This window comes from Halichoerus grypus, chromosome X, assembly GCF_964656455.1.
Source record: "Halichoerus grypus chromosome X, mHalGry1.hap1.1, whole genome shotgun sequence".
Taxonomy (NCBI): Eukaryota; Metazoa; Chordata; class Mammalia; order Carnivora; family Phocidae; genus Halichoerus; species Halichoerus grypus.
The window spans coordinates 71,634,256-71,657,893 of record NC_135727.1 but is presented as its reverse complement, the minus strand read 5'-3'; the positions used below and the strand labels follow the sequence as shown (position 1 = coordinate 71,657,893).

The following is a 23,638-nucleotide window of genomic DNA, read 5'->3' as shown; positions in this document are numbered from 1 at the left end:
GGGGGAGAAGCAGGCTTCCTGCTGATCAGGGAGCCCAATGCGGGACTCAATCCCAGGACCCCAGGATCATGTCCTGAACTGAAGGCAGACGCTTAATGACTGAGCCACTCAGGCGCCCCTGGAGTTGTTTTTTGAACTAACACTAGGATGAAAATGCAGATTTATTTCTTCTTTTATAACCCTCAAGCTATCTAACTAGTATAATTGGAGATTAATTTTAATAATAGTAATACTACCATTTATTGAGTGCATATTAAATGCTGGATACTGTACTAACCCTACAACTACTTTATGAGCAAAGTACTATTATTATTCCTATTTACAGATGAGAAAATTAAAATTTAAATAACTTGTCCAAGGTTACACAGCTATAAGTGTCAGAGTCAGGATTAGAATCACTCTCAATCCTACTATTCAGTCCACAGTTTACTTCAAGCATATTTTTTTAACCACAAAGAAGCACTCATACTGCAAGATTACAATTGACTTAAACAAGTATATATTTAAGCTATGATTATCATTAGTGAAACCAGGCCCATTCACATATGAAACATTGTATTATTATGAGAGATCATCATAAGACAGTAGAGGACTAAGTACCAAAATGAGTCTTACAGACTACGAGTGCTGTAGGAGTTCTGTGGAGTCTAGGAAAGGAAGAGAATACTTGTGCACTTTGTCATGGCTAACTCCCAGAAGAATGTTGACATGACTGGTACTATCCAATCATAATTGGATGCATAGCATTCTGGGAACAAACCAAAAGTTTAGCACAAATAAGAATGTGGAAAAGTTGTGGATGTATAATAATGAAATCCCAGAGGGAGGAACAACCTGAAGTCTAATTCTGGGCAGACATCAGTACAGTATGTGAGGGAAGTTAGAAATTTGTGACTGAGCTCTCTGAACCCCAGAACTATGTGGAGAAATGGGACTTGAAGGATTACTTATTAGATATTTGGAGCAGAAGAGAAGGGATTCAGAGATTAACCAAAATTTCATGGTCGGAATGATTGGAATAATGCATCAAAAGTAAAAGGATTTGGGGTAGAGGAGGAGTTGAGATGGTGGAGTAGTAGGGGGACCCTGGGCTTGCCTCGACCCTCAAACATAGCTAGATCAACAGCAAATCATTTTGAACAACTAGGAAATTGATCTGATAAGAAAACAATCTGCACAACTGGAGGGAGAGAACATGGCAGATGCAAGGTTTGGAGACGTGAATTGGGGGAGAAAAAAGCCATGGTGCTGTGGAGGGGAGGGAGTCCTTTTCATGGAGAGAAGTCAGGGAGAGAGCAAGACAGCAGGAGAGAGAGCAGCACATAGGGTTCATGCAAGATGCCATGGTACAGGGATCCCCTTGGTCACACTGGGAGAGAATATTTCCCCTTCCTGGAGTACATTTAGAAGAGAGTATATTGCCTCTGCAAGGACAAAAGGCCCACTGGGTGGGTGCCATTGAGCAGCCATTCAACAGCAGGGGACAGAGGTGCACTGAGGGCAGATAACCTGGTTGTAGCTTTTTGTTGTGATTCACCGTAGACTCCAGGCACCTGGGTGACCACATGACTGCTTTTCTGGGACAGAACGGTGCCTGGCACAGTGCTATGAGTCTCTCCTCCAAGGGAGGGGAACATGTCCACATCTTGCCCAGTCCCTTAAGAGTTGGAGTTTTGAATACCAGCAGCTGGCCAAAGATAAAACATAGGAGAACTGTGGCTAGGCATGCCAATGGCCCAGGCACAGACAGGTTGAATGCAGGGATCTGACAAAAGCCTAGAACACTGAAGGGGAGATTGTTCACTTTTCTGTGAGGGCCTCCTGAACAGCAATGGCTGGGAGTTCCCCTGCCTGGGGAAAAGAGGGTGGGGTGATGTGATCTTCCACCCCTCCAACCCCCCACCCCACCCACTGGCACAGTTGGACTACAGAGAGAAACACAGCACCTCCAGTGGAGGCTGGACTCACACCAAACCCTGACCCCTGCACCCTACAGGAGCATCTTTACTAGGGCAGGTCTGACTATGAGGCGGCACAGTGGGCCTCTCCCTCAGAAGACCAACACAGGCCCCCCACATGTACAAGTCTACTGATCATAGAGTGCTCCAAAGTGTCAGTTTTACTTCTGGCAGAAATAGGACCAGGCTTTTTTTTTTTTTTTAATTTTCTACTTTTTCTTTTTCTTTTTTTCTTTCTTCTTTGGAATCAGGCTCCTAGTTTTTTGTTCATTTGTTGGTTCGTTTCCTTTTCTCTTTTTTTAGATCAGGCTTCTTTTTTTTTTCTTTTCTTTTTTCCTTATTTCTTTTTCTTTGGAATCAGGCTTAGAGCTTTTTGTTTGTCTGTTTGTTTGCTGTTTTGTTCCTTTTCCTTTTTTCTTGGATCAGGCTTTTTTTTATCAGACTTACCTTAACAAACAAATCAGAGGACACCTAGTTAAAAGTCCAAATACCCACTGCAAGGAGGAACTCTGCACAAGACTGAACTGTAGAAAAGAGTAGCCAAAACAACAGCAGAGTGTACACAGCATACACCAGAAACACTTTGTGAAATGCCAGGCCCTAGACAGTGTATGACACCTTCTTAATATAGTATTGCTCTCAGGAGCAGGAAACATAACAAGCTTTCATAACACACAGAAGACAGAAACCTAGATATAATGACAAGATGGAGGAATTCTCAAAAGACAGATCAAGAAGAAATCACAGCCAAGGATTTGCTCAAAACAGATATAAGCAATATATCTGAACAAGAACTTAGAACAACCATGATGAGACTACTAGCTGGGCTTGAAAGAAGCATAGAAGACACCAGAGAAAGCCAGGGTGAAGAGATAAAAGACCTAAAAACTAGTCAGGCCAAAATAAAAAATGCTATAACTAAAATGCAAAACCAACTGGATGTAATCACAATGAGGATGGAAGAAGTAATGAATAGGTGATAGAGAAGATAAAATTATGGAAAATAATGAAGCTGTAAAGAAGAGGGAAAGAAAACTATTAGATCATGAATATAGACTTAGGGAATGCAGTGATTCCACAAAGCACAATAATATCCATATCATAGGAGTCCCAGAAGAAGAAGGGTGGGGAAAGGGAGCAGAAGGGCTTATTTGAACAAATTATAGCTGAAAACTTCCCTAATCTGGGGAAGGAAACAGGCATTCAAGTCCAAGAGTCACAGGGAACTCCCCTCAAAAATCAACAAAAACAGGTCAACACCAAGATATATATCATACAGAAACCTACAAAATACAAAAAAAGAGGGAGAGCAAGAGAGAATTCTGAAAGCAGCTAGGGACAAAAGATAATTTGCCTACAAGGATAGACACATAAGATTAGCAGCAGACCTCTCCACAGAAACATGGCAGGCCAGAAGAAAGTGGCATGATATATTCAACGAGCTAAATGGGAAAAATATGCAGCCAAGAATACTATATCCAGCAAGACTGTCATTAAGAAAAGAAGGAGAGAGAAAGAGTTTCCAGAACAAGCAAAAACTAAGGGAGTTTGTGGACACTAAACCAATTCTGCAAGAAGCATTAAAGGGGACTCTTTGAGTGGGAAAGAGAGACCAAAAGCAACAAAGACTAGAAAGGAACAGGGATAATCCACAGGAACAGTGGCTTCACAGGTAATGCAATGGCAGTAAATTCATATCTATCAATAATTACTCTGTAAATGGACTAAATGCTCCAATCAAAAGACATAGGTATCAGAATGGATAAAAAAAAAAAAAACACCCATCAATATGTTGCTTACAAGAGACCAGTTTTAGAGCCAAAGACATCTCCAGATTGAAAGTAAGTGTGTGAAGGATCATCTATCATGGTAATGAACATCAAAAGAAAGCTGGAGTAGTCATACTTGATCAGACAAGCTAGATTTTAAACCAAAGACTGTAATAAATGAGGACGGGCACTATGTCATAATAAAGGGGTCTATCCAACAAGAAGATCTAATGATTCTAAATATTTATACCCCCACCTTGGGAGAACCCAAATATTTAAATCAGTTAATAACAAACTTAAGGAAACACATTGATAATAATACAATGACAGTAGTGGACTTTGACACCCCACTTATATCAATGGGGAGATCATCTAAGCAGAAAATCAACAAGGAAACAATGGCTTGGAATGGCACACTAGACCAAATGGATTTAACAGCTATATGCAGAACAATCCATCCTGAAGCAGCAGAATACACATTCTTTTCAAGTGCACATAAGACATTCTCCAGAAGAGATCACATACTGGGTCACAAATGAGGGCTCACCCAGTACAAAAATACTGCGATCACACCACTATGAAATTTGAAGTCAGCTACACAAAAAAATTGGAAAGACCATAAATACATGGAGGTTAAAGAACACTCTACTAAAGAATGAATGGGCTAACCAGGAAATTAAAGAAGAAATAAAACAATACATGGAAGCAAATGAATATGAAAACACAACACTCCCAAACCTTTGGGATACAACAAAGGTGGACCTAAGAGGGAAATATATAGCAATATACCCTTCCTAAAGAAGCAAAAAAAAAGTCTCAAATACACAATCTAACCTTACAACTAAAAGAGCTGGGAAAAGAACAGCAAATAAAGCCCAAAACCAGAAGAAGAAGGGAAATAACTAAGATCAGAACAGAAATAAATGATATAGAAATTAAAAAAAAAACAAACAGCAGAACAGATCAATGAAACTAAGAGCTGGGTCTTTGAAAGAATTAACAAAATTGATAACACCCTAGCCAGATTATCAAAAAGAGAAAAGACCCACATGAATAAAATCACAAATGAAAGAAGAGCGATCAGAAAAAACACCATAGAAATACAAAAAAATTATGAGAATATTATGAGCAAATATATGCCAACAAATTGGACAATCTGGAAAAAATGGATAAATTCCTAGAAACATATAAACTACCAAAACTGAAAAAGGAAGAAATAGAAAATTTGAACAGACCCATAACTAGTGAAGAAATTGAATCAGTAATCAAAAATCTCCCAAAAAACAAGAGTCCAGATGGCTTCCCAGGGGAATTCTACCAAATATTTAAAGACGAATTGATACCTATTTTTCTGACGCTGTTCCAAAAAATAGAAATGGAAGGAAAACTGCCAAACTCACTCTTGGAGGGCAGCATTACCTTGGTCCCAAAACCAGATGAAGACCCCACTGAAAAGGAGGATTACAGCCCAATATCCCTGATGAACATGGATGCAAAAATTCTCAACACGATACTAGCCAATAGGATCCAACACTACATTAAAAGGATTATTCACCATGACCAAATGGGTTTTATCCTTGGACTTCAACAGTGGTTGAATATCCACAAATCAATCAATGCAAAACACTACATTAATAAAGGACAGGAATTATATGATCCCCTCAATAGATGCAGAGAAAGCATTTGACAAAGTACAGCATACTTTCTTGATAAAATCCCTCAAGAAAGTAGGTATAGAAGGAACATAACTCAACATAATAAAGACCATATATGAAAGACCTACAGCTAATTTCATCCTCAGTGGGGAAAAAACTGAGAGCTTTTCCCCTAAGGTGAAGAATACAACAGGGATGTCCACTCCCATCACTGTTGTTCAACGTAGTACTGGAAGTCCTAGCCTCATCAATCAAAAAACAACAACAAAAATAAATAAAAGGCATCCAAATGGGCAAGGAAGAAGTCAAACGTTCACTCTTTGCAGAAGACATGATACTCTATGTAGAAAACCCAAAAGACTCCACCAAAAATTTGATAGAAAGGGTTCATGCATTCAGCAAAGTGTCAGGATATAAAATCAACATACCAAAATCTGTTGCGTTTCTATACACCAATAATAAAGCACCAGAACGAGAAATCAAGGAGTAGATCCCATTTACCATTGTATCTAAAATCATAAGACACCTTGGAATAAACCTAACCAAAGTGGTAAAAGATCTGTACTCTGAAAACCATAAAACACTGATGAAAGAAACCAAAGATGACACAAAGAAGTGGAAAAACATTCTATGCTCATGGATTGGAAGAAAAAATATTGTTAAAATGTCTATACTACCCAAAGCAATCTACACATTCTGTGCCATCCCTATCAAAATACCACCAGCATTTTTCACAGAGCTAGAACAAACAATCCTAAACTTTGTATGGAACCACAAAAGATCCCAAATAGCCAAAGTAATGTTGAAAAAGAAAACCAAAGCTGGAGACATCACAGTCCCAGACTTCAAGCTGTATTACAAAGCTGTAATCATCAACACAGTATGGTCCTGGCACAAAAATGGACACACAGATCAATGGAACAGAACAGAGGACCCACAACTATATGGTCAACTAATCTTCAACAAAGCAGGAAAGAATATCCAATGGAAAAAAGACAGTCTCTTCAACAAAGGGTGTTGGGAAAACTGGACAGCAACACACAGAAGAATGAAACTGGACCACTTTCTTTCACCCATACACAAAAATAAATTCAAAATGGATGAAAGACCTAAATGTAAGACAGGGAACCACCAAAATCCTAGAGGAGAAAACAGGCAGCAAACCTTTGACCTTGGCCGCAGCAAATTCTTACTAGACACGTCTCTGGAGGCAAGAGAAACAAAAGCAAAAATGAACTATTGGGATAAAATAGTTCAAGATAAAATGCTTGAACTCATCAAGATAAAATGCTTCTGCACAGCAAAGGAAACAATCAATAAAACTAAAAGGCAACCAATGGAATGGGAGAAGATATTTGCAAATGACATATCTGATAAGGGGCTAGTATCCAAAACCTATAAAGAACTTATCAAACTCAATACCCCCCAAAATAAGAAAATCCAGTTAAGAAATGGGCAGAAGACATGAACAGACATTTCTCCAAAGAAGACATCCAGATAGCTAACAGATACATGAAAAGATGCTCAACATCACTCATCATCAGGGAAATACAAATCAAAACCACAATGAGATACCACCTCACACCTGTTCTGAGTGGCTAAAACTAACAGCATAGGAAACAACAGATGTTGGTGAGGATGCAGAGAAAGGGGAACCCTTTTGCACAGTTTGTGGGAATGCAAACTGGTGCAGCCACTCTGGAAAACAGTATGGCGGTTCCTCAAAAAGTTAAAAATAGAACTACCCTACCACCCAGCAATTGTACTACTAGGTATTTATCCAAAGGATACAAAAGTGCTGATTCGAAGGGGCACATGCACCCTGTGCTTTAGCAGTGTTTATAGCAGCACTATCAACAATAGCCAATTTATGGAAAGAGCCCAAATATCCATTGACTGATGAATGGATAAAGAAGATATGGTACATATATTCAATGAAATATTACTCAGCAATCAAAAAGAATGAAATCTTGCCATTTGCAACAATGTGGATGGAACTAGAGTGTATTATGCTGAGCGAAATAAGACAAATATCATATGATTGCACTCATATGTGGAATTTAAGAATCAAAACAGATGACCATAGGGGAAGGGAAGGAAAAATAAAATAAGATAAAAACAGAGAGGGAAGCAAACCACAAGAGACTCTTAACTATAGAGAACAGACTGAGGGTTGCTGGAGGGGAGGTCAGTGGGGGGAGGATGGGCTAAATGGGTGGTGGGCATTAAAGAGGGAACTTGTTGGGATGGGCACTGGGTATTATATGTAAGTGATGAATCACTAAATTCTTCTCCTGAGACCAATATTACAGTATGTGTTAAAAATAATAATAATAATAATTAATGGCAAAGATGGCACATGCATATCATGAAATATAATGTAGCCATAAACATAAAGACAGATCTATTTGGACCATAGATAATATATTTTTGAATGAAGAAAACAGGCTATAAGCAGTATAAAACCAAATGAAAATAATCTCACTTATATAAAAAATATATGTATAGAAATATAATGGTGGTTATCTAGGAGAGATGAGATTTTTGTGATTTTTATTTTATTCATATTTTTATATTATTTAAAGTTTCACAATAAAAATAAAGCTAAGTTATGCTCCAAAAAATTAAATGTATTTGTACAGTGGAGAAGATGGGCTTAGGTTTTAGGCACACTGATTTAAGGTGAAGCTAGACCGTCTACAGAAAGCCAGTTTTTTTATGTTGGCTATGGTTGACTGGGGTCACTCTTTGACTCATCTGCTTTTTATTTTTATAGATGGCCCTTCTGAATTTCTTCTTCCCTGAAGAAAAATCATACTCTGAAGAGGAAAGTAGGCGTGTTCGCCGCAATAAAAGAAGCAAAAGCAGTGAAGGTGTGGATGGTAAGTCTGTTTGGGTGATCTTTTATCACATGTTATGATAAATGAGAAGTATCCTTTTGAGAACTGCCTTCTCAAGTGTGCTTCACTATCTCACATATCGTCCATAGACCAAAGGTCAGAGAAGTTTTTTTCCAGCCTAATCTATGAATCAGTCCATAAAGCTTGACATAAAGCTGACTATACAAGGATCCTCTCTCCTCCAACCCCAGATATTTTCATTCCTTGCACGATATATCTGAGAGCAATGGTAGCATTTATATCTCTCATGATTACACTGCATGAGGACCTCATCTCTCCTGGGGACACCCCATATCTACTAAGGCCACCAAGAGGATTCAGTCCTATTCTTGGAATTGACAGAGTGTCATGGTGACACATGATGTGTTAATCCCAATGGTAATCATATCAATATTGGTATCAGCTACCATGCTCAAACATGAATTAGAGCTTTTAGAACTCATGTATAAGCTCCTTGAGGGTAGGGGATCATTTATCTTTATATAACTCTAGAATCTAGCCCAGTACCTGGCAAATTGTTGGTGTTTGTAATGTAAGTTGATGATGTTCATTTCCCCTTCAGCAAGGTTATGATGAGCCATTAAAGCCCTTCTTACTGAGGATGAGACAGTTTTGAGTTAACTAGCTATGCATTTTGTGGGGCATAACAAAATGTCACGCTAGCTCCTGGGCAGGGTCTTTGAATGCTGTTTCAACATCACTCTGTCAAATGACAGAATGTATGTCCTTGGCACAGGAATTTGTAGAATGCAGAGCTCTGGACTGCTGCAAAGCCATCTGGATTTAAAGACAGCATGTGTCTGGCTACATCTGCCTAAGATATATGTTGGGTGGGGGTTACAAAACAATATGACTATATAAAGATGAAAATCAGATTTTTAACCTGATATTTGTCAATAGGAGTAAGGGCCAGTGACGGAAGCAGTTCCAGAAGGCATGAGCTACTGAAGAAATGGAGCCAGGAATTTGTCAGTAGGAGCAAGAAGAAGTAGAACTAAATGAAGTCTGAAAAGGGCTCACAACAAGGATTGTAATAAAAAAGGACAGTTAGAGAAATAAGATAAGTGGGATGTTCTAGTCTCTAGAGGTGGTGCATTATTGAGCCCTTGAATGGACAACTGGACCAGTGGGGCCATTCTTTAGAGCAGTCACTTTACATATAATTGGTGACCAAGTTCAAGCCTAGGAAATGTGGAAATGTGGTCCACGAAGTAAAAGGCACCCATTATTCACATACTGCTTGCAGCCAGTTCCCTGAAGTCTTCAGAAGGCTATGGTGAAGCTGAGAACTGAGAATCATTGTCCCTTTCTTCTCCTAATCATCTCACCCTTTGATACATATAGGTTTTCCTATCTTCAACTCTTCCCCTGAGGCTACTTCTAGAACCACCAAATCTTTCATATTCCCTGGTTGCTAAAGAGGAGAGGGGAGAGGTGCTAAGAGCAATATCACTTTCTGCTGTGGGCATGGTCTGCAGTGGGAAGTCTAATAGATTCTAAAGTTTACCACTTCATCTGGCCTCCCAAGTTTTCTCTTAAAGAACGAAGCTTCTTCCTCTCTCCCAAACCACTTTATCTGGATCTCTGCCACTGATCTTCTTTACAGTGTTTATTCTGTTTTGATATGAAGTATTTTTTCTTTCTGGACAAGGCAGAAGCTTCCCTTATTAATTTGTAGCACTCCTTATCTCATTTCCTCCTGGGCTGATAGTCACTAGATTTCGTCACTATGTGTTGATCCCCAATTTCTAATGGAATACCAGATATTTTTCTTTTTGTTAATTTAAATTCAAGTTGGTTAACATATATTGTGGTATTGGTCTCAGGAGAAGAATTTAGTGATTCATCACTTACATATAATACCCAGTGCCCATCCCAACAAGTTCCCTCTTTAATGCCCACCACCCATTTAGCCCATCCTCCCCCCACTGACCTCCCCTCCAGCAACCCTCAGTCTGTTCTCTATAGTTAAGAGTCTCTTGTGGTTTGCTTCCCTCTCTGTTTTTATCTTATTTTATTTTTCCTTCCCTTCCCCTATGGTCATCTGTTTTGATTCTTAAATTCCACATATGAGTGCAATCATATGATATTTGTCTTATTTCGCTCAGCATAATACACTCTAGTTCCATCCACATTGTTGCAAATGGCAAGATTTCATTCTTTTTGATTGCTGAGTAATATTTCATTGAATATATGTACCATATCTTCTTTATCCATTCATCAGTCAATGGATATTTGGGCTCTTTCCATAAATTGGCTATTGTTGATAGTGCTGCTATAAACACTGCTAAAGCACAGGGTGCATGTGCCCCTTCGAATCAGCACTTTTGTATCCTTTGGATAAATACCTAGTAGTACAATTGCTGGGTGGTAGGGTAGTTCTATTTTTAACTTTTTGAGGAACCGCCATACTGTTTTCCAGAGTGGCTGCACCAGTTTGCATTCCCACAAACTGTGCAAAAGGGTTCCCCTTTCTCTGCATCCTCACCAACATCTGTTGTTTCCTATGCTGTTAGTTTTAGCCACTCAGAACAGGTGTGAGGTGGTATCTCATTGTGGTTTTGATTTGTATTTCCCTGATGATGAGTGATGTTGAGCATCTTTTCATGTATCTGTTAGCTATCTGGATGTCTTCTTTGGAGAAATGTCTGTTCATGTCTTCTGCCCATTTCTTAACTGGATTTTCTTATTTTGGGGGGTATTGAGTTTGATAAGTTCTTTATAGGTTTTGGATACTAGCCCCTTATCAGATATGTCATTTGCAAATATCTTCTCCCATTCCATTGGTTGCCTTTTAGTTTTATTGATTGTTTCCTTTGCTGTGCAGAAGCATTTTATCTTGATGAGTTCAAGCATTTTATCTTGAACTATTTTATCCCAATAGTTCATTTTTGCTTTTGTTTCTCTTGCCTCCAGAGACGTGTCTAGTAAGAATTTGCTGCGGCCAAGGTCAAAGGTTTGCTGCCTGTTTTCTCCTCTAGGATTTTGGTGGTTCCCTGTCTTACATTTAGGTCTTTCATCCATTTTGAATTTATTTTTGTGTATGGGTGAAAGAAAGTGGTCCAGTTTCATTCTTCTGTGTGTTGCTGTCCAGTTTTCCCAACACCCTTTGTTGAAGAGACTGTCTTTTTTCCATTGGATATTCTTTCCTGCTTTGTTGAAGATTAGTTGACCATATAGTTGTGGGTCCTCTGTTCTGTTCCATTGATCTGTGTGTCCATTTTTGTGCCAGGACCATACTGTGTTGATGATTACAGCTTTGTAATACAGCTTGAAGTCTGGGACTGTGATGTCTCCAGCTTTGGTTTTCTTTTTCAACATTACTTTGGCTATTTGGGATCTTTTGTGGTTCCATACAAAGTTTAGGATTGTTTGTTCTAGCTCTGTGAAAAATGCTGGTGGTATTTTGATAGGGATGGCACAGAATGTGTAGATTGCTTTGGGTAGTATAGACATTTTAACAATATTTTTTCTTCCAATCCATGAGCATAGAATGTTTTTCCACTTCTTTGTGTCATCTTTGGTTTCTTTCATCAGTGTTTTATGGTTTTCAGAGTACAGATCTTTTACCACTTTGGTTAGGTTTATTCCAAGGTGTCTTATGATTTTAGATACAATGGTAAATGGGATCTACTCCTTGATTTCTCGTTCTGGTGCTTCATTATTGGTGTATAGAAACGCAACAGATTTTGGTATGTTGATTTTATATCCTGACACTTTGCTGAATGCATGAACCCTTTCTATCAAATTTTTGGTGGAGTCTTTTGGGTTTTCTACATAGAGTATCATGTCTTCTGCAAAGAGTGAACGTTTGACTTCTTCCTTGCCCATCTGGATGCCTTTCAGATATTTTTCTTTAAACAGTATACTTAGGAGGAACCCAAGAGCCCTTAGAGGTCCTGGGATTCAAATAAATTTCTAGCCTTTCACCTGGGAAGCTACAGAACCATTTTTTAGATGGGGTGGGAGATTCAGTGAGTTAAAGAGTGAGGAGCCAATCCAAATATTCTTTAAATTTGAACAATTTCTATTACTCTATTCAGTGTATGCTATATTTATTCAATGCATTCATCAAATATTTACTGAGAAAATATAGCAGCTTATTTTAATTCTATAATGGAAATGCCAGAAGGATAGTGATATTATCAGTTTTGTTCACTTTTATATCCCCATGGCCTAGAAAAGGACCTGGCCGATAGGAGACCCTCAATAGATGTTTCTTTCTGCCCTCAATGAGCTTAACTTACACTGTAAAAAAAAATAGACAATAAATGTTGTGGAAAGAAATATAACAGGGAAAAAGGGAGAGAAAGTGATGTGCGCTGGAAAGTTATCAGGGAAGGCCCCTCTAATAAGGGAACATTTGAGAAGAGATCTGAATGAAATGAAGGTATAGGCCCTGCATATATTTTGGGGAGGAGGAGAGAGAGAGAAGAAATAAAGATGCTCTGTAGCAGAAAATTTCTTGGTATGTTCTAGAAAGATCAGTGTGGCTAGGAACAGAGTGAGCAAGAAAGAGAGGGAAGGAGATGAGATCAGTGGGCAAAGTCAAATATAGACCCTTGTAGGACAAGGTAAGGACTCTGACATTTATACTGTGTAAGATGGGGACCATTTGGAGGATTTTGAGCAGAGATTCAACATGATCTGGCCTCTGTTTTAACAGAATCCCTCTTTCTGCTGAATTGAAAATAGCTGTAAGCAATGTTGGTGGGAATGCAAACTGGTGTAGCCACTCTGGAAAACAGTATGGAGATTCCTTAGAAAGTTAAAAATAGAATTACCCTATGATCCAGCAATCCCACTACTGGGTATTTTCCCAAAGAATACAAGCACACTAATTCAAAAAAAATACAAGAACACTTATGTTTATAGCAGCATTATTCACAACAGCCAAGATACGGCAGCAGCCCAAGTGTCCATCAGTTGATGAATGGATAAAGAAAGATGTGAGATACACACACACACAGACACAGTGGAATTTTATTCAGACATAAAAAATGATGAACTTTTGCCATTTGCAATGACATGGATGGAGCTAGAGAGTATAATACTAAGTGAAATAAGTCAGAGAAAGAAAAATGCCATATGATTTCACTCGTATGTGAAATTTAAGAAACAAAACAAATGAGCAAAGGAAAAATAAGAGAGACAAAGCAAGAAACAGACTATAGAGAACAAAGTGATGGTTAACAGAGGGGAGGTGTCTGAGGAAATGGGGATTAAGGAGGGCATTTGCCATGATAAGCACCAGGTGATGTATGGAATTACTGATCACTATATTGTATACCTGAAACTAATATAACAGTGTATGTTAACTATACTGGAATTAAAATTAAAAAATTAATAAAAATTAAATAAATGAGAAAATAGATGCAGGGAGAAAGAACAGAAGCAGGATGACCTATTAGGGGAGTATACCAATAATCCAGGGAAAAGATGAGGTTGGTTTAGACCAGGGTGGGGACAATGTGAGTGGTGAGATAGTGATTAGATTCTGGATAGATTTCAAAAGAATACCTGACAGGATTGTCAGATTGATTAGATAAGTAGTATGAAAGACAGAGAAGAGCCAAGGCTGACCTCACGGTTTTGAACTTAAGGTACTAGACTAGTAGAATTGCCATTTCTGAGATAAGAAAACAACAGGGGAGGTACAGGGTAAAGTGGTACAGAGAAAGAAGGAAGAATTTAGTCAGGTGAAAATGGAGGAGCAGGAGGTTCAGAATGGGTCTAAACTTAAGTGACTATCAAGTGAATATAGACTGCTATATGCATAACACATTTTATATGAACCTAATGGTAACCACAAATCAAAAACCTATAATAGATACACAAAAAATAAAGAGAAAGGAATCCAAGCACATCACTAAATAAAGCCATCACACCACAAGGGAAGAGAGCAAGAGAAGAAAGGAAAAGAAAAGAACTAAAGAAGAGGGGCACCTGGGTGGCACAGTCAGTTAAGCATCTACTTCTATTCAGGGCATGATCTCTGGGTCCTGGGATCCAGCACTATGTCAGGCTCCCCGCTCAGTGGGGAGTCTGCTTGTCCCTCTGCCCCTCCCCCCACTCCTGCACTTGCTTTTGTTCTCTCTGTCTCTCAAATAAATAAATAAAATCTTTTTAAAAAATAAATTAATTAAATAAAAGAACTAAAAAAAACCACACAAAACAAGTAACAAAATGGTACTAAGTATATACCTATTTATAATTACTTTGAATGTAAGTGAACTAAATGCTCCAATCTTAAGACATAGGTGACTGAATGGATAAAAAAGCAATGCTGCCTACAAGAGACAAATTTCAGACCTAAAGACTCATGCAAATTGAAAGTGGAGGGATGGAAAAACATTTGTCATGCAAATGGAAGCAAAAAGGAAACTGAGGTAGCAATAGTTCTATCAGATAAATCACTTAAAGACCAAGATTGTAACAAGAGGCATAGAAGGACACTACATAGGGGCACCTGGGTGGCTCAATCATTTAAGCATCTGCCTTCAGCTCAGGTCATGATTCCAGGGTCCTGGGATCGAGCCCTACATTGGGCTGCCTGCTCGGTGGGGAGTCTGCTTCTCCCTTAACATCTCTGTGTGCTCCCTCGCTCTCTCTCTCTCAAATAAATAAATAATTCGGAAGGAAGGAAGGAAGGGAAAGAGAGAAAGAGAAGGACAGGGAGGGAGGGAGGAAGGAAGGAAGGAAGGAAAAAGAAAAGAAAAGAAAGAAAAGCCTTGTTAAAAAAAGGACACTACATAATGATAAAGGGAACAATCAAGAAAGAAAGAAAGAAAGAAGAAAGAAAGGAAAGAAAGAAGAAAAGCCTTGTTAAAAAAAAGAAGGACACTACATAATGATAAAGGGAACAATCCATCAAGTGGATATAACAATTGTAAATATTTATGGACCCAATATAGGACTACCTGAATACAAAGATAATTATTAACAGGTATAAAAAAAGAAACTGACAGTAATACAATAATAATAGAGGACTTTAACACCCACTTACAACAATGGATAGATCATCCAAACAGAAAATCAACGAGGAAACAGTGGCTTTCAATGACACACTGGACCAAATGGACCTAACAAATATATTTAGAACATCCCACCCTAAAACAGCAGAATACACATTCTTTACAAATGCACATGGAACATTCTCCAGAATAGATCACATGTTAGGCCACAAAACAAGTCTCAATAAGTTTTAAAATACTGAAATCATGTCGTGCATCTTTTTTGACTACAATGGTATGAAACCAGAAATCAATCATAAGAAAAAAATATAGAAAGAACACAAATACATGGATGTTAAATAACATGCTTCTAAACAATGAATGATTTCTTTAAGCAAGAAATCAAAAAGGAAATCAAAAAACACATAAAGACATATGAAAATGAAAAAACAATGATCCAAAATCATTGGGATGCAGCAAAAGCTATTCTAAGAGGGAAGATTATAGGAATACAGGCCTACATCAAGAAGCAAGAAAAATCTCAAATAAACAACCTAACCTTTAACCTAAAGGAGCTAGAAAAATAAAAACAAATAAAGTCCAAAGTCAGTAGAAGGATGGAAATAATAAAGATTAGAGCAGAAATAAATGAAATAGAGGCTGAAGAAATAATAGAACAGATTACTGAAACTAGGAGCTCATTCTCTGAAAAGATAACATGGAACTGGAAGAGATTATGCTAAGTGAAATAAGTCAATCAGAGAAAGACAATTATTATATGGTTTCATTCATATGTGGAACATAAGGAATAGCAGGAGGACAGAGGAGAAGGGAGGGAGAACTGAATGGGAAGAAATCAGAGAGAGAGACAAACCATGAGAGACTCTGGATTCCAGGAAACAAACTGCGGGTTACAGAAGGGAGGGGAATGGGGGGATGGGTAACTAGATGATGGGTATTAAGGAGGGCATGTGTTGTGATGACCACTGGGTGTTATATGCAACTAATGAACTGTTGAACACTGCATCAAAAACTAATGGTGTACTATATGTTGGCTAAGTGAACATAATTAAAAAAAGATAAACAAAATTGATAAACCTTTAGCCAAACTCATCAAAGAGAGAGAAATGACTTAAATAAATAAAATCAGAAATGAAGGACAAATAACAACCAGCACCAGAACAATACAAACAATTATAAGAGAATATTATGAAAAATTATATGCCAACAAATTGAACAACCTAGAAGAAATTTCTAGGATAAGTTCCTAGAAACATATAACCTTCAAAAACTGAAACAGGAAGAGTTACAAAATTTGGATAGACTGATTACTAGCAACGAAATTGAGTCAGTAATTAAAAAAAAAAAAACCCAACAAACAAAAGTCCAGGACCAAAGGGTTTCACAGGTAAATTCTACCAAACATTTAAAGAAGAGTTAGTACCTATCCTTCTTAAATTATTCCTAAAAAATAGAAGAGAAAGGATAGCTTCCAAATTAATTGTATGAGGCCAGCATTATCCTGAAACCCAAACCAGAAAAAGGCACAACAACAAAAGAAAACTACAGACCAATACTCTGATGAACACAGACACAAAAATCTTCAAAATATTAGCAAATTAAATAAAATAACACATCCAAAAACTCATCCATCATAATCAAGTGGGATTTATTCCAGGGATGCAAGTGTGGTTCAATATTCCTAAATCAATCAATGTGATACATCACATTAACAACAGAAAAGAAAAAATCAAAATCAATGCAGAAAAAGCTTTTGACAAAGTACAACACCCATTCATGATTAAAAACTCTCAACAAAGTAGGCTTAGAGGGAACATACCTCAACATAATGAAGGCCATATATAAAAACCCACAGCTAATATCATTCTCAATGGGGAAAAACTGAGCTTTTCCTCTAAGATTAGGAAGAAAACAAGTATGTCCACTCTCACCACTTTTCTTCAACATAGTACTGGAAGTCCTAGCCACAGCAATCAGACAACAAAAAGAAATAAAAGGTATTCAAATCAGCCAAGTAAAACTTTTGCTATTTGAGGATAACATGATACTATATATAGAAAACCTGAAAGACTCCACCAAAAACTTGCCACAACTGATAAGTGAACTCAGCGAAGTTGCAGGGTACAAAATCAATGTACAGAAATCTGTTGCATTTCTATACACTAACAATGAAATAGTAGAGAAATTAAGAAAACAATCCCATTTGTAATTGCACCAAAAATAATAAAGTACCTAGGAATAAACTTAACCAAGGAGATGAAAAACCTATACTCCAAAAACTATAAAGCATTGGTGAAAAAAATTGAGGATGACCCAAATGGAAATATATTCCATGCTCATGGATTGGAAGAACAAAATTGTTAAAATGTCCATGCTGCCCAAAGTTATCTAGAGATTCAGTACAATCCCTATCAAAATACTAACAACATTTTTCACAGAACTAGAGCAAATAATCCTAAAATTTGTCTGGAATCACAAAAGACCTCAAATAACTGAAACAGTCTTGAAAAAGAACAAAGCTGGAGATATCACAATCCCAGATTTCAAGATATACTACATAGCTGTAATAATAAAAACAGTATGGTACTGGTACAAAAATAGACACACAAGTCAGTGAAACAGAATAGAGAGTCCAGAAATAAACCCAAGCTTTTCTGGTCTATTATTCTATAACAAAGGAGGCAAGAATACACAGTGGGGGAAAGGCAGTTTCTTCAACAAATTGTGTTGGGAAAACTGGACAGCTAAATGCAAAAGAATAAAACTGGACCACTTTCCTATACCATACACACACAAAAAAACCCTGAAAATGGATTAAAGATCTAAATATGAGACATGAAATTATAAAATTCCTAGAAGAAAACATAGGCAGTAATTTCTGCCAATGAAACATTTTCTGCTATGGAAACATTTTCTGGATATGTCTCCTCTGACAAGGGAAACAAAAGCTAAATTAAAATATTAGGACTATACCAAAATTAAAAGCTTTTGCATAGTGAAGGAAACCATCAACAAAACAAAAAGGCAATGTACTGAATGAGAGTAGATATTTGCAAACAATATGTCCAATAAAGGGTTAATATCTAAAATGTATGAAGACCTTATACAATTCAACATCAAAAAATAATCCAATTTTAAATGAGCAGAGGAGCTGATTAAACATTTTTCAAAGAAGACATACAGATGGCCAACACACATGCAAAGATGCTCAACATCACTAATCATCAGGGTATTGCAAATTAAAACTACAATAAAGATCATTTTATACTTGTCAGAATAGCTAAAATAAAAAACACAAAAAAATAACAAGTGTTGCCAAAGATATGGAGAAAAAGGAAATCTTCTACACTGTTGGAGGGAATGCAAATTGGTGCAACCATTGTGGAAAATAGTATGTATATTCCTCAAAAAATTAAAACTAGAATTACAGTATGATCCAGTAATTCCACTGCTGGGTATTTACCCAAAGCAAATGAAAACCCTAATTCAAAAATATATATACACCCCTGTGTTTATTGGAGCATTACTTACAATAGCCAAATTATGGAAGCAGCCCAAGTGTCCATCAATAGATGAATAGATAAAAAGATGTGGTATACACACACACACACACACACACACACACACACACACACACACACACAGTGGAATATTACTCAGCCACAAAAATAATGATATCTTGCCATTTGTAACAACATGGATGGACCTAGAGGGTATAATGCTAAGCAAAATAAGTCGGAGAAAGACAAATACCATATGATTTTACTCATGTGGAATTTAAGAAACAAAAAACTGTACAAAGGAAAGAGACAAAAAAAGATGCTTAAATATAGAGAGCAAACAGGTGGTTGGTGGAGGGGAGGTGGTTGGTGGAGGGGAGGTGGTTGGGGGATGGGTGAAACAGATAAAGGGGATTAAGAGTACACTTAACTTCTTTTACATTTTTATTTGAATTCCAGTTAGTTAACATACAGTGTAATATTAGTTTCAGGTGTACAATATAGTGATTCAACACTTAACATACATCACCTGGTGTTCATAACAAGTTCACTCCTTAATCCCTATCACCTATTTATCACCTATCTTCTTTTTTTGAGTAATTTTTAAAATTTTGTATTATTTAAATTCAGTTAATTAACATGTAGTGTATTATTAGTTTCAGAGGTAGAATTCGTGATTCATCAGTTGCATATAACACCCAGTATCACCTGTCTTCTTTATCCATTCATCAGTCATTGGACACTTGGGCTGTTTCCATAATTTAGCTATTATACACAATGCTGCTATAAACGTTGGGGTGCATGTGTCCCTTTGGATTAGGATTTTTGTATTCTTTGAGCAAATAACTATTAGTGGGTTTGCTGCATCATAGCTTAGTTCTATTTTTAACTTTTTTGAGGAACCTCCATACTGTTTTCCAGAGTGGGTGCATCAGTTTGCATTCCCAGCAACAGTGCAAGAGGGTTCCCCTTTCTCCACATCCTCACCAACACCTGTTGCTTTTTGTTGCTTTTAGCTATTCTGACAGATGAGAGATACCTCATTCTAGTTTTGATTTGAATTTCCCTGATAATCAGTGATGAGGAGCAACTGTCTGTTGGCCATCTGTATGTCTTCTTTGGAAAAATGTCTATTCATGTCTTCTGCCCATTTTTTAACTGGATTATTTGTTTTTTGGGTGCTGAGTTTTATAAGTTGTTTGTATATCTTGGATACTAACCCTTCATTAGGTATGTTATTTGCAAATACTTTCTCCCATTACATAGGTTGCCTTTTAGTTTTATTGATTGTTGCCTTTGCTGTGCAAGAAGCTATCGATTTTGAGGCAGTCCCAATAGTTCATTTTTGCTTTTGTTACCCTTCCCTCAGGAGACATAACTAGAAAAAAGTTGCTATGGCCAATGTCAAAGAGGTTACTGCCTGTGTTCTCTACTAGGATTTTCATGGTTTCATGACTCACATTTAGGTCTTTCATCAATTTTGAGTTTATTTTTGTGTATGGTGTAAGAAAGTGGTCCAGTTTCTTTCCTTTGCATGTAGCTGTCCAGTTTTCCTAACACCATTTTTGAAGAGACTTACTTTTTTCCCATTGGATATTCTTTCCTGCTTTGTTAAAGAGTAATTGACCAGAGTTGTGGGTTCCTTTCTGGATTTTCAGTTCTGCTCTATTGATCTATGTATCTATTTTTGTGCCACTACCATCCTGTTTTAATCGCTACAGCTTTGTCATACAACTTGAAATCCAGAATTGTGATGCCTCCAGCTTTGCTTTACTTTTTCAAGGTTGCTTTGGCTATTCAGGGTTTTTTCGTGGTTCCATACAAATTTTAGGGTTGTTTGTTCTAGCTCTGTGAAAAATGCTGTCGGTATTTTGATAGGTATGGCCTTAAATGTGTAGATTGCCTTGGGTACCATAGACATTTTAACAATACTTGTTCTTCCAATCCATGAACATGAAATATCTTTCCATTTCTTTGTCTCATCTTCAATATCTTTTATCAGTGTTTTATATCTTTCAGAGTACAGGTCTTTCACTTCTATCGTTAGGTTTACTCCTAGGTGTCTTACAATTTTGGGTGCAATTGTAAATGGGATTGATTTCTTAATTTCTCTTTCTGGTGCTTCATTATTGGTGTATAGAAATGCAACCGATTTCTGTACGTTGATTTTTGTATCCTGTGAATTATTGAGTTTGTTGATCAATTCTAACAGTTTTTTGGTGAAGTCTTTCAGGTTTTCTATATAGAGTATTATATCATCTGCAAATAGTAAAAGTTTTATTTCTTCCTTGCTGATTTGGATGCCTTTTATTTCTTTTTGTTGTCTGATTGCTGTAGCTAGGACTTCCAGCACTATGTTCACTAAAGGCAGTGAGAGTGGATATCCTAGTCTTTTTCCTGAGCTTAGTGAAAAGGCTTTCCAGTTTTCTCCATTAAGGATGATGCTAGCCGTGGGTTTTTCATATACAGTGTTTATTATGTTGAGGTATGTTCCCTGTAAAGCTACTTTGTTGAGGGTTTTTATCATGAATGGATGTGGTAACTTTGCCAAAATCTTTTTCTGCATCTATTGAAAGAATCATATGGCTCTTCTCCTTTCTTTTCTTAATGTGATGTATCAAGTTGATTGATTCATGAATATTAAACCACCTTTGCAACCCAGGAAAAAACCCCACTTGATTGTGGAGAATGGTTTTTTTAGTGTATTTTTGGATTTGGTAGCTAGTATTTACTGAGGATTTTTGTATCTATGTTCAGGCATATTGTAGTTTGTTTGTGTGTTTGTTTTACCAGGGTCTTTATCTGGTTTTGGTATCAGGATAATGCTTGCTCATAGAATGATTTTGGAAGTTTTCCTTCCTTTTCTATTTTTTGGAATAGTTTAAGAGGAATAGGTATTAATTCTAATATTTGGTAGAATTTGCCTGTGAAGCCATCTGGTCCTGGACTTTTGTTTGTTGGGGGTATTTTGATTACTGATTCCATTTCTTTGCTGGTAATCTGTCTGTTCAAATTTTCTATTTTTTCCTGTTTCAGTTTTGGTAATTTGTATGTTTCTAGGAATTTATCCATTTCTTCCAGGTTGTCCAATTTGTTGGAGTATAGTTTTTCATAATTTTCTCTTAGAATTGTTTATATTTCTGTGGTGTTGGTTATTATTTCTCCTCTCTCATTTGTGATTTTATTTATTTGGGTCCTTTTTCTTTTCTTTTTGATAACTCTGGCTAGAGGTTCATCAACTATGTTGATCTTTTCAAAGAACCAGCTTCTGGTTTCATTTTATCTGTTCTATTATTTCTTAGTTTCTATATCATTTATTTCTTCTATAATCATTATTATTTCCTTCATTCTGTTGGTTTTAGGTTTTATGTGTTGTTCTTTTTCTAGCTCCTTTAGGTGTAAGGTTGTTTATTTGAGCTTTTTCTTGCTCCTTAAGGTTGGCCTGTATTGGTATAAACTTCCCTCTTAGAACCACTTTTGCTGCATTACAAGTGTTTTGGACTGTAGTGTTTTCATTTTCATTTGTTTTCATGTATTTTTTACTTTCTTTTTGTGTATGTATCTTTTTCATGTATCTTTTAATTTCTGGTTGACCCATTCATTGTTTAGTAGCAGGTTATATAACCTCCATGTATTTGTGGTCATTCCAGATTTTTTTTTTTCTGGTTGATTTCTAGTTTCATAGTGTTGTGGTCAGAAAAGGTGCATGGTGCAGTTCCATTTGAATTTGTTGAGGCCTGTTTTGTGCCCTAATATGTGATCTATTCTGGAGAATGTTCCATGTGCACTTGAAAAGAATGTGTATTGTGCTGTTTTAGGATGGAATGTTCTGAATATATCTGTTAAGTCCATCTGGTCCAGTGTGTCATTCAAAGCCATTGTTTCCTTGTTGATCTTCTGTTTAGATAATCTGTCCATTCTTGTAAGGAGGGTGTTAAAGTCCCCTACTATTATTATGTCATTATCAGTTAGTTCTTTTATGTTTGTTATTGTTTTATGTATTTGGGTACTCCCATGTTGGGTGAATAAATATTTACAATTGACATATCTTCTTATTGGATTGTCCCCTTTATTATTATATAGATCCCTTCTTTGTCTCTTGTTACAGTCTTTGTTTGAAAGTCAGTTTGTCCAATATAAGTATTGCTACTCTGGGTTGGTTGGTTGGTTTGTTTTTGACATCCATTTGCATGATAGATGTTTCTCCATCCCCTCACTTCCAATCTGCTGGTGTCTTTAGGTCTAAAATGAGTCTCTTGTAGGCAGCATACAGATGGGACTTGTTTTCTTATCCATTTTGACACCCTATGTCTTTTGATTGGAGCATTTAGTCCATTTACATTCACAGTAATTATTGATAGATATATATTTATTGTCATTTTATCACCTGTTTTGTGGTTTGAGGAGATTTTCTCTGATTTTTTCTTGTCTTTCTCTCATGATTGGCTGATTTTCTTTTATGATATATTTGAATTTCTTTGTCTTTATTATTTGCATGTTTATTAGTGGTTTTTTGATATATGGTTTCCATTAGGTTTATATATAACCTGTTCTGCATACAGCAGTCTATATTAAGTTGATGGTCATTTATGTTTGAACCCACTCTTTTCTTCTCTCATCTGCACATTTTGGGTTTATGTTATTATATTTTATATCCTTTTTTGTGTGTGAGTTCCTTGATTGATTTTTACAGAAATACTCATTTTACTACTTTTGTGTTTCCTACCTTCATACTCTCACTTTTGGTTTCTTCTTTCCACTCAGAGTCCCCTTTAATATTTCTTGCAGGACTGGGTTAGTGGTCAAAAACTCTTAGTTTTTGTCTGGGAAACTATGTCTCCTTCTATTCTGAATGATAGCCTTGCTGGATAGAGTATTCTTG

General features: G+C 36.8%; 1 protein-coding gene across 2 annotated transcripts in view; it reads left to right on the top strand.

Moving 5' to 3' along the window:
* Positions 1-23,638, top strand: part of EDA (ectodysplasin A) — a 414,154-nt gene that overhangs the window by 270,164 nt on the left and 120,352 nt on the right. For both annotated transcript variants that reach the window (XM_078065069.1, XM_078065068.1), the window contains exon 2: positions 8,159-8,264. In XM_078065069.1, coding sequence (XP_077921195.1) covers positions 8,159-8,264 — 106 coding nt within the window. The remainder of the gene's footprint in view (positions 1-8,158; positions 8,265-23,638) is intronic.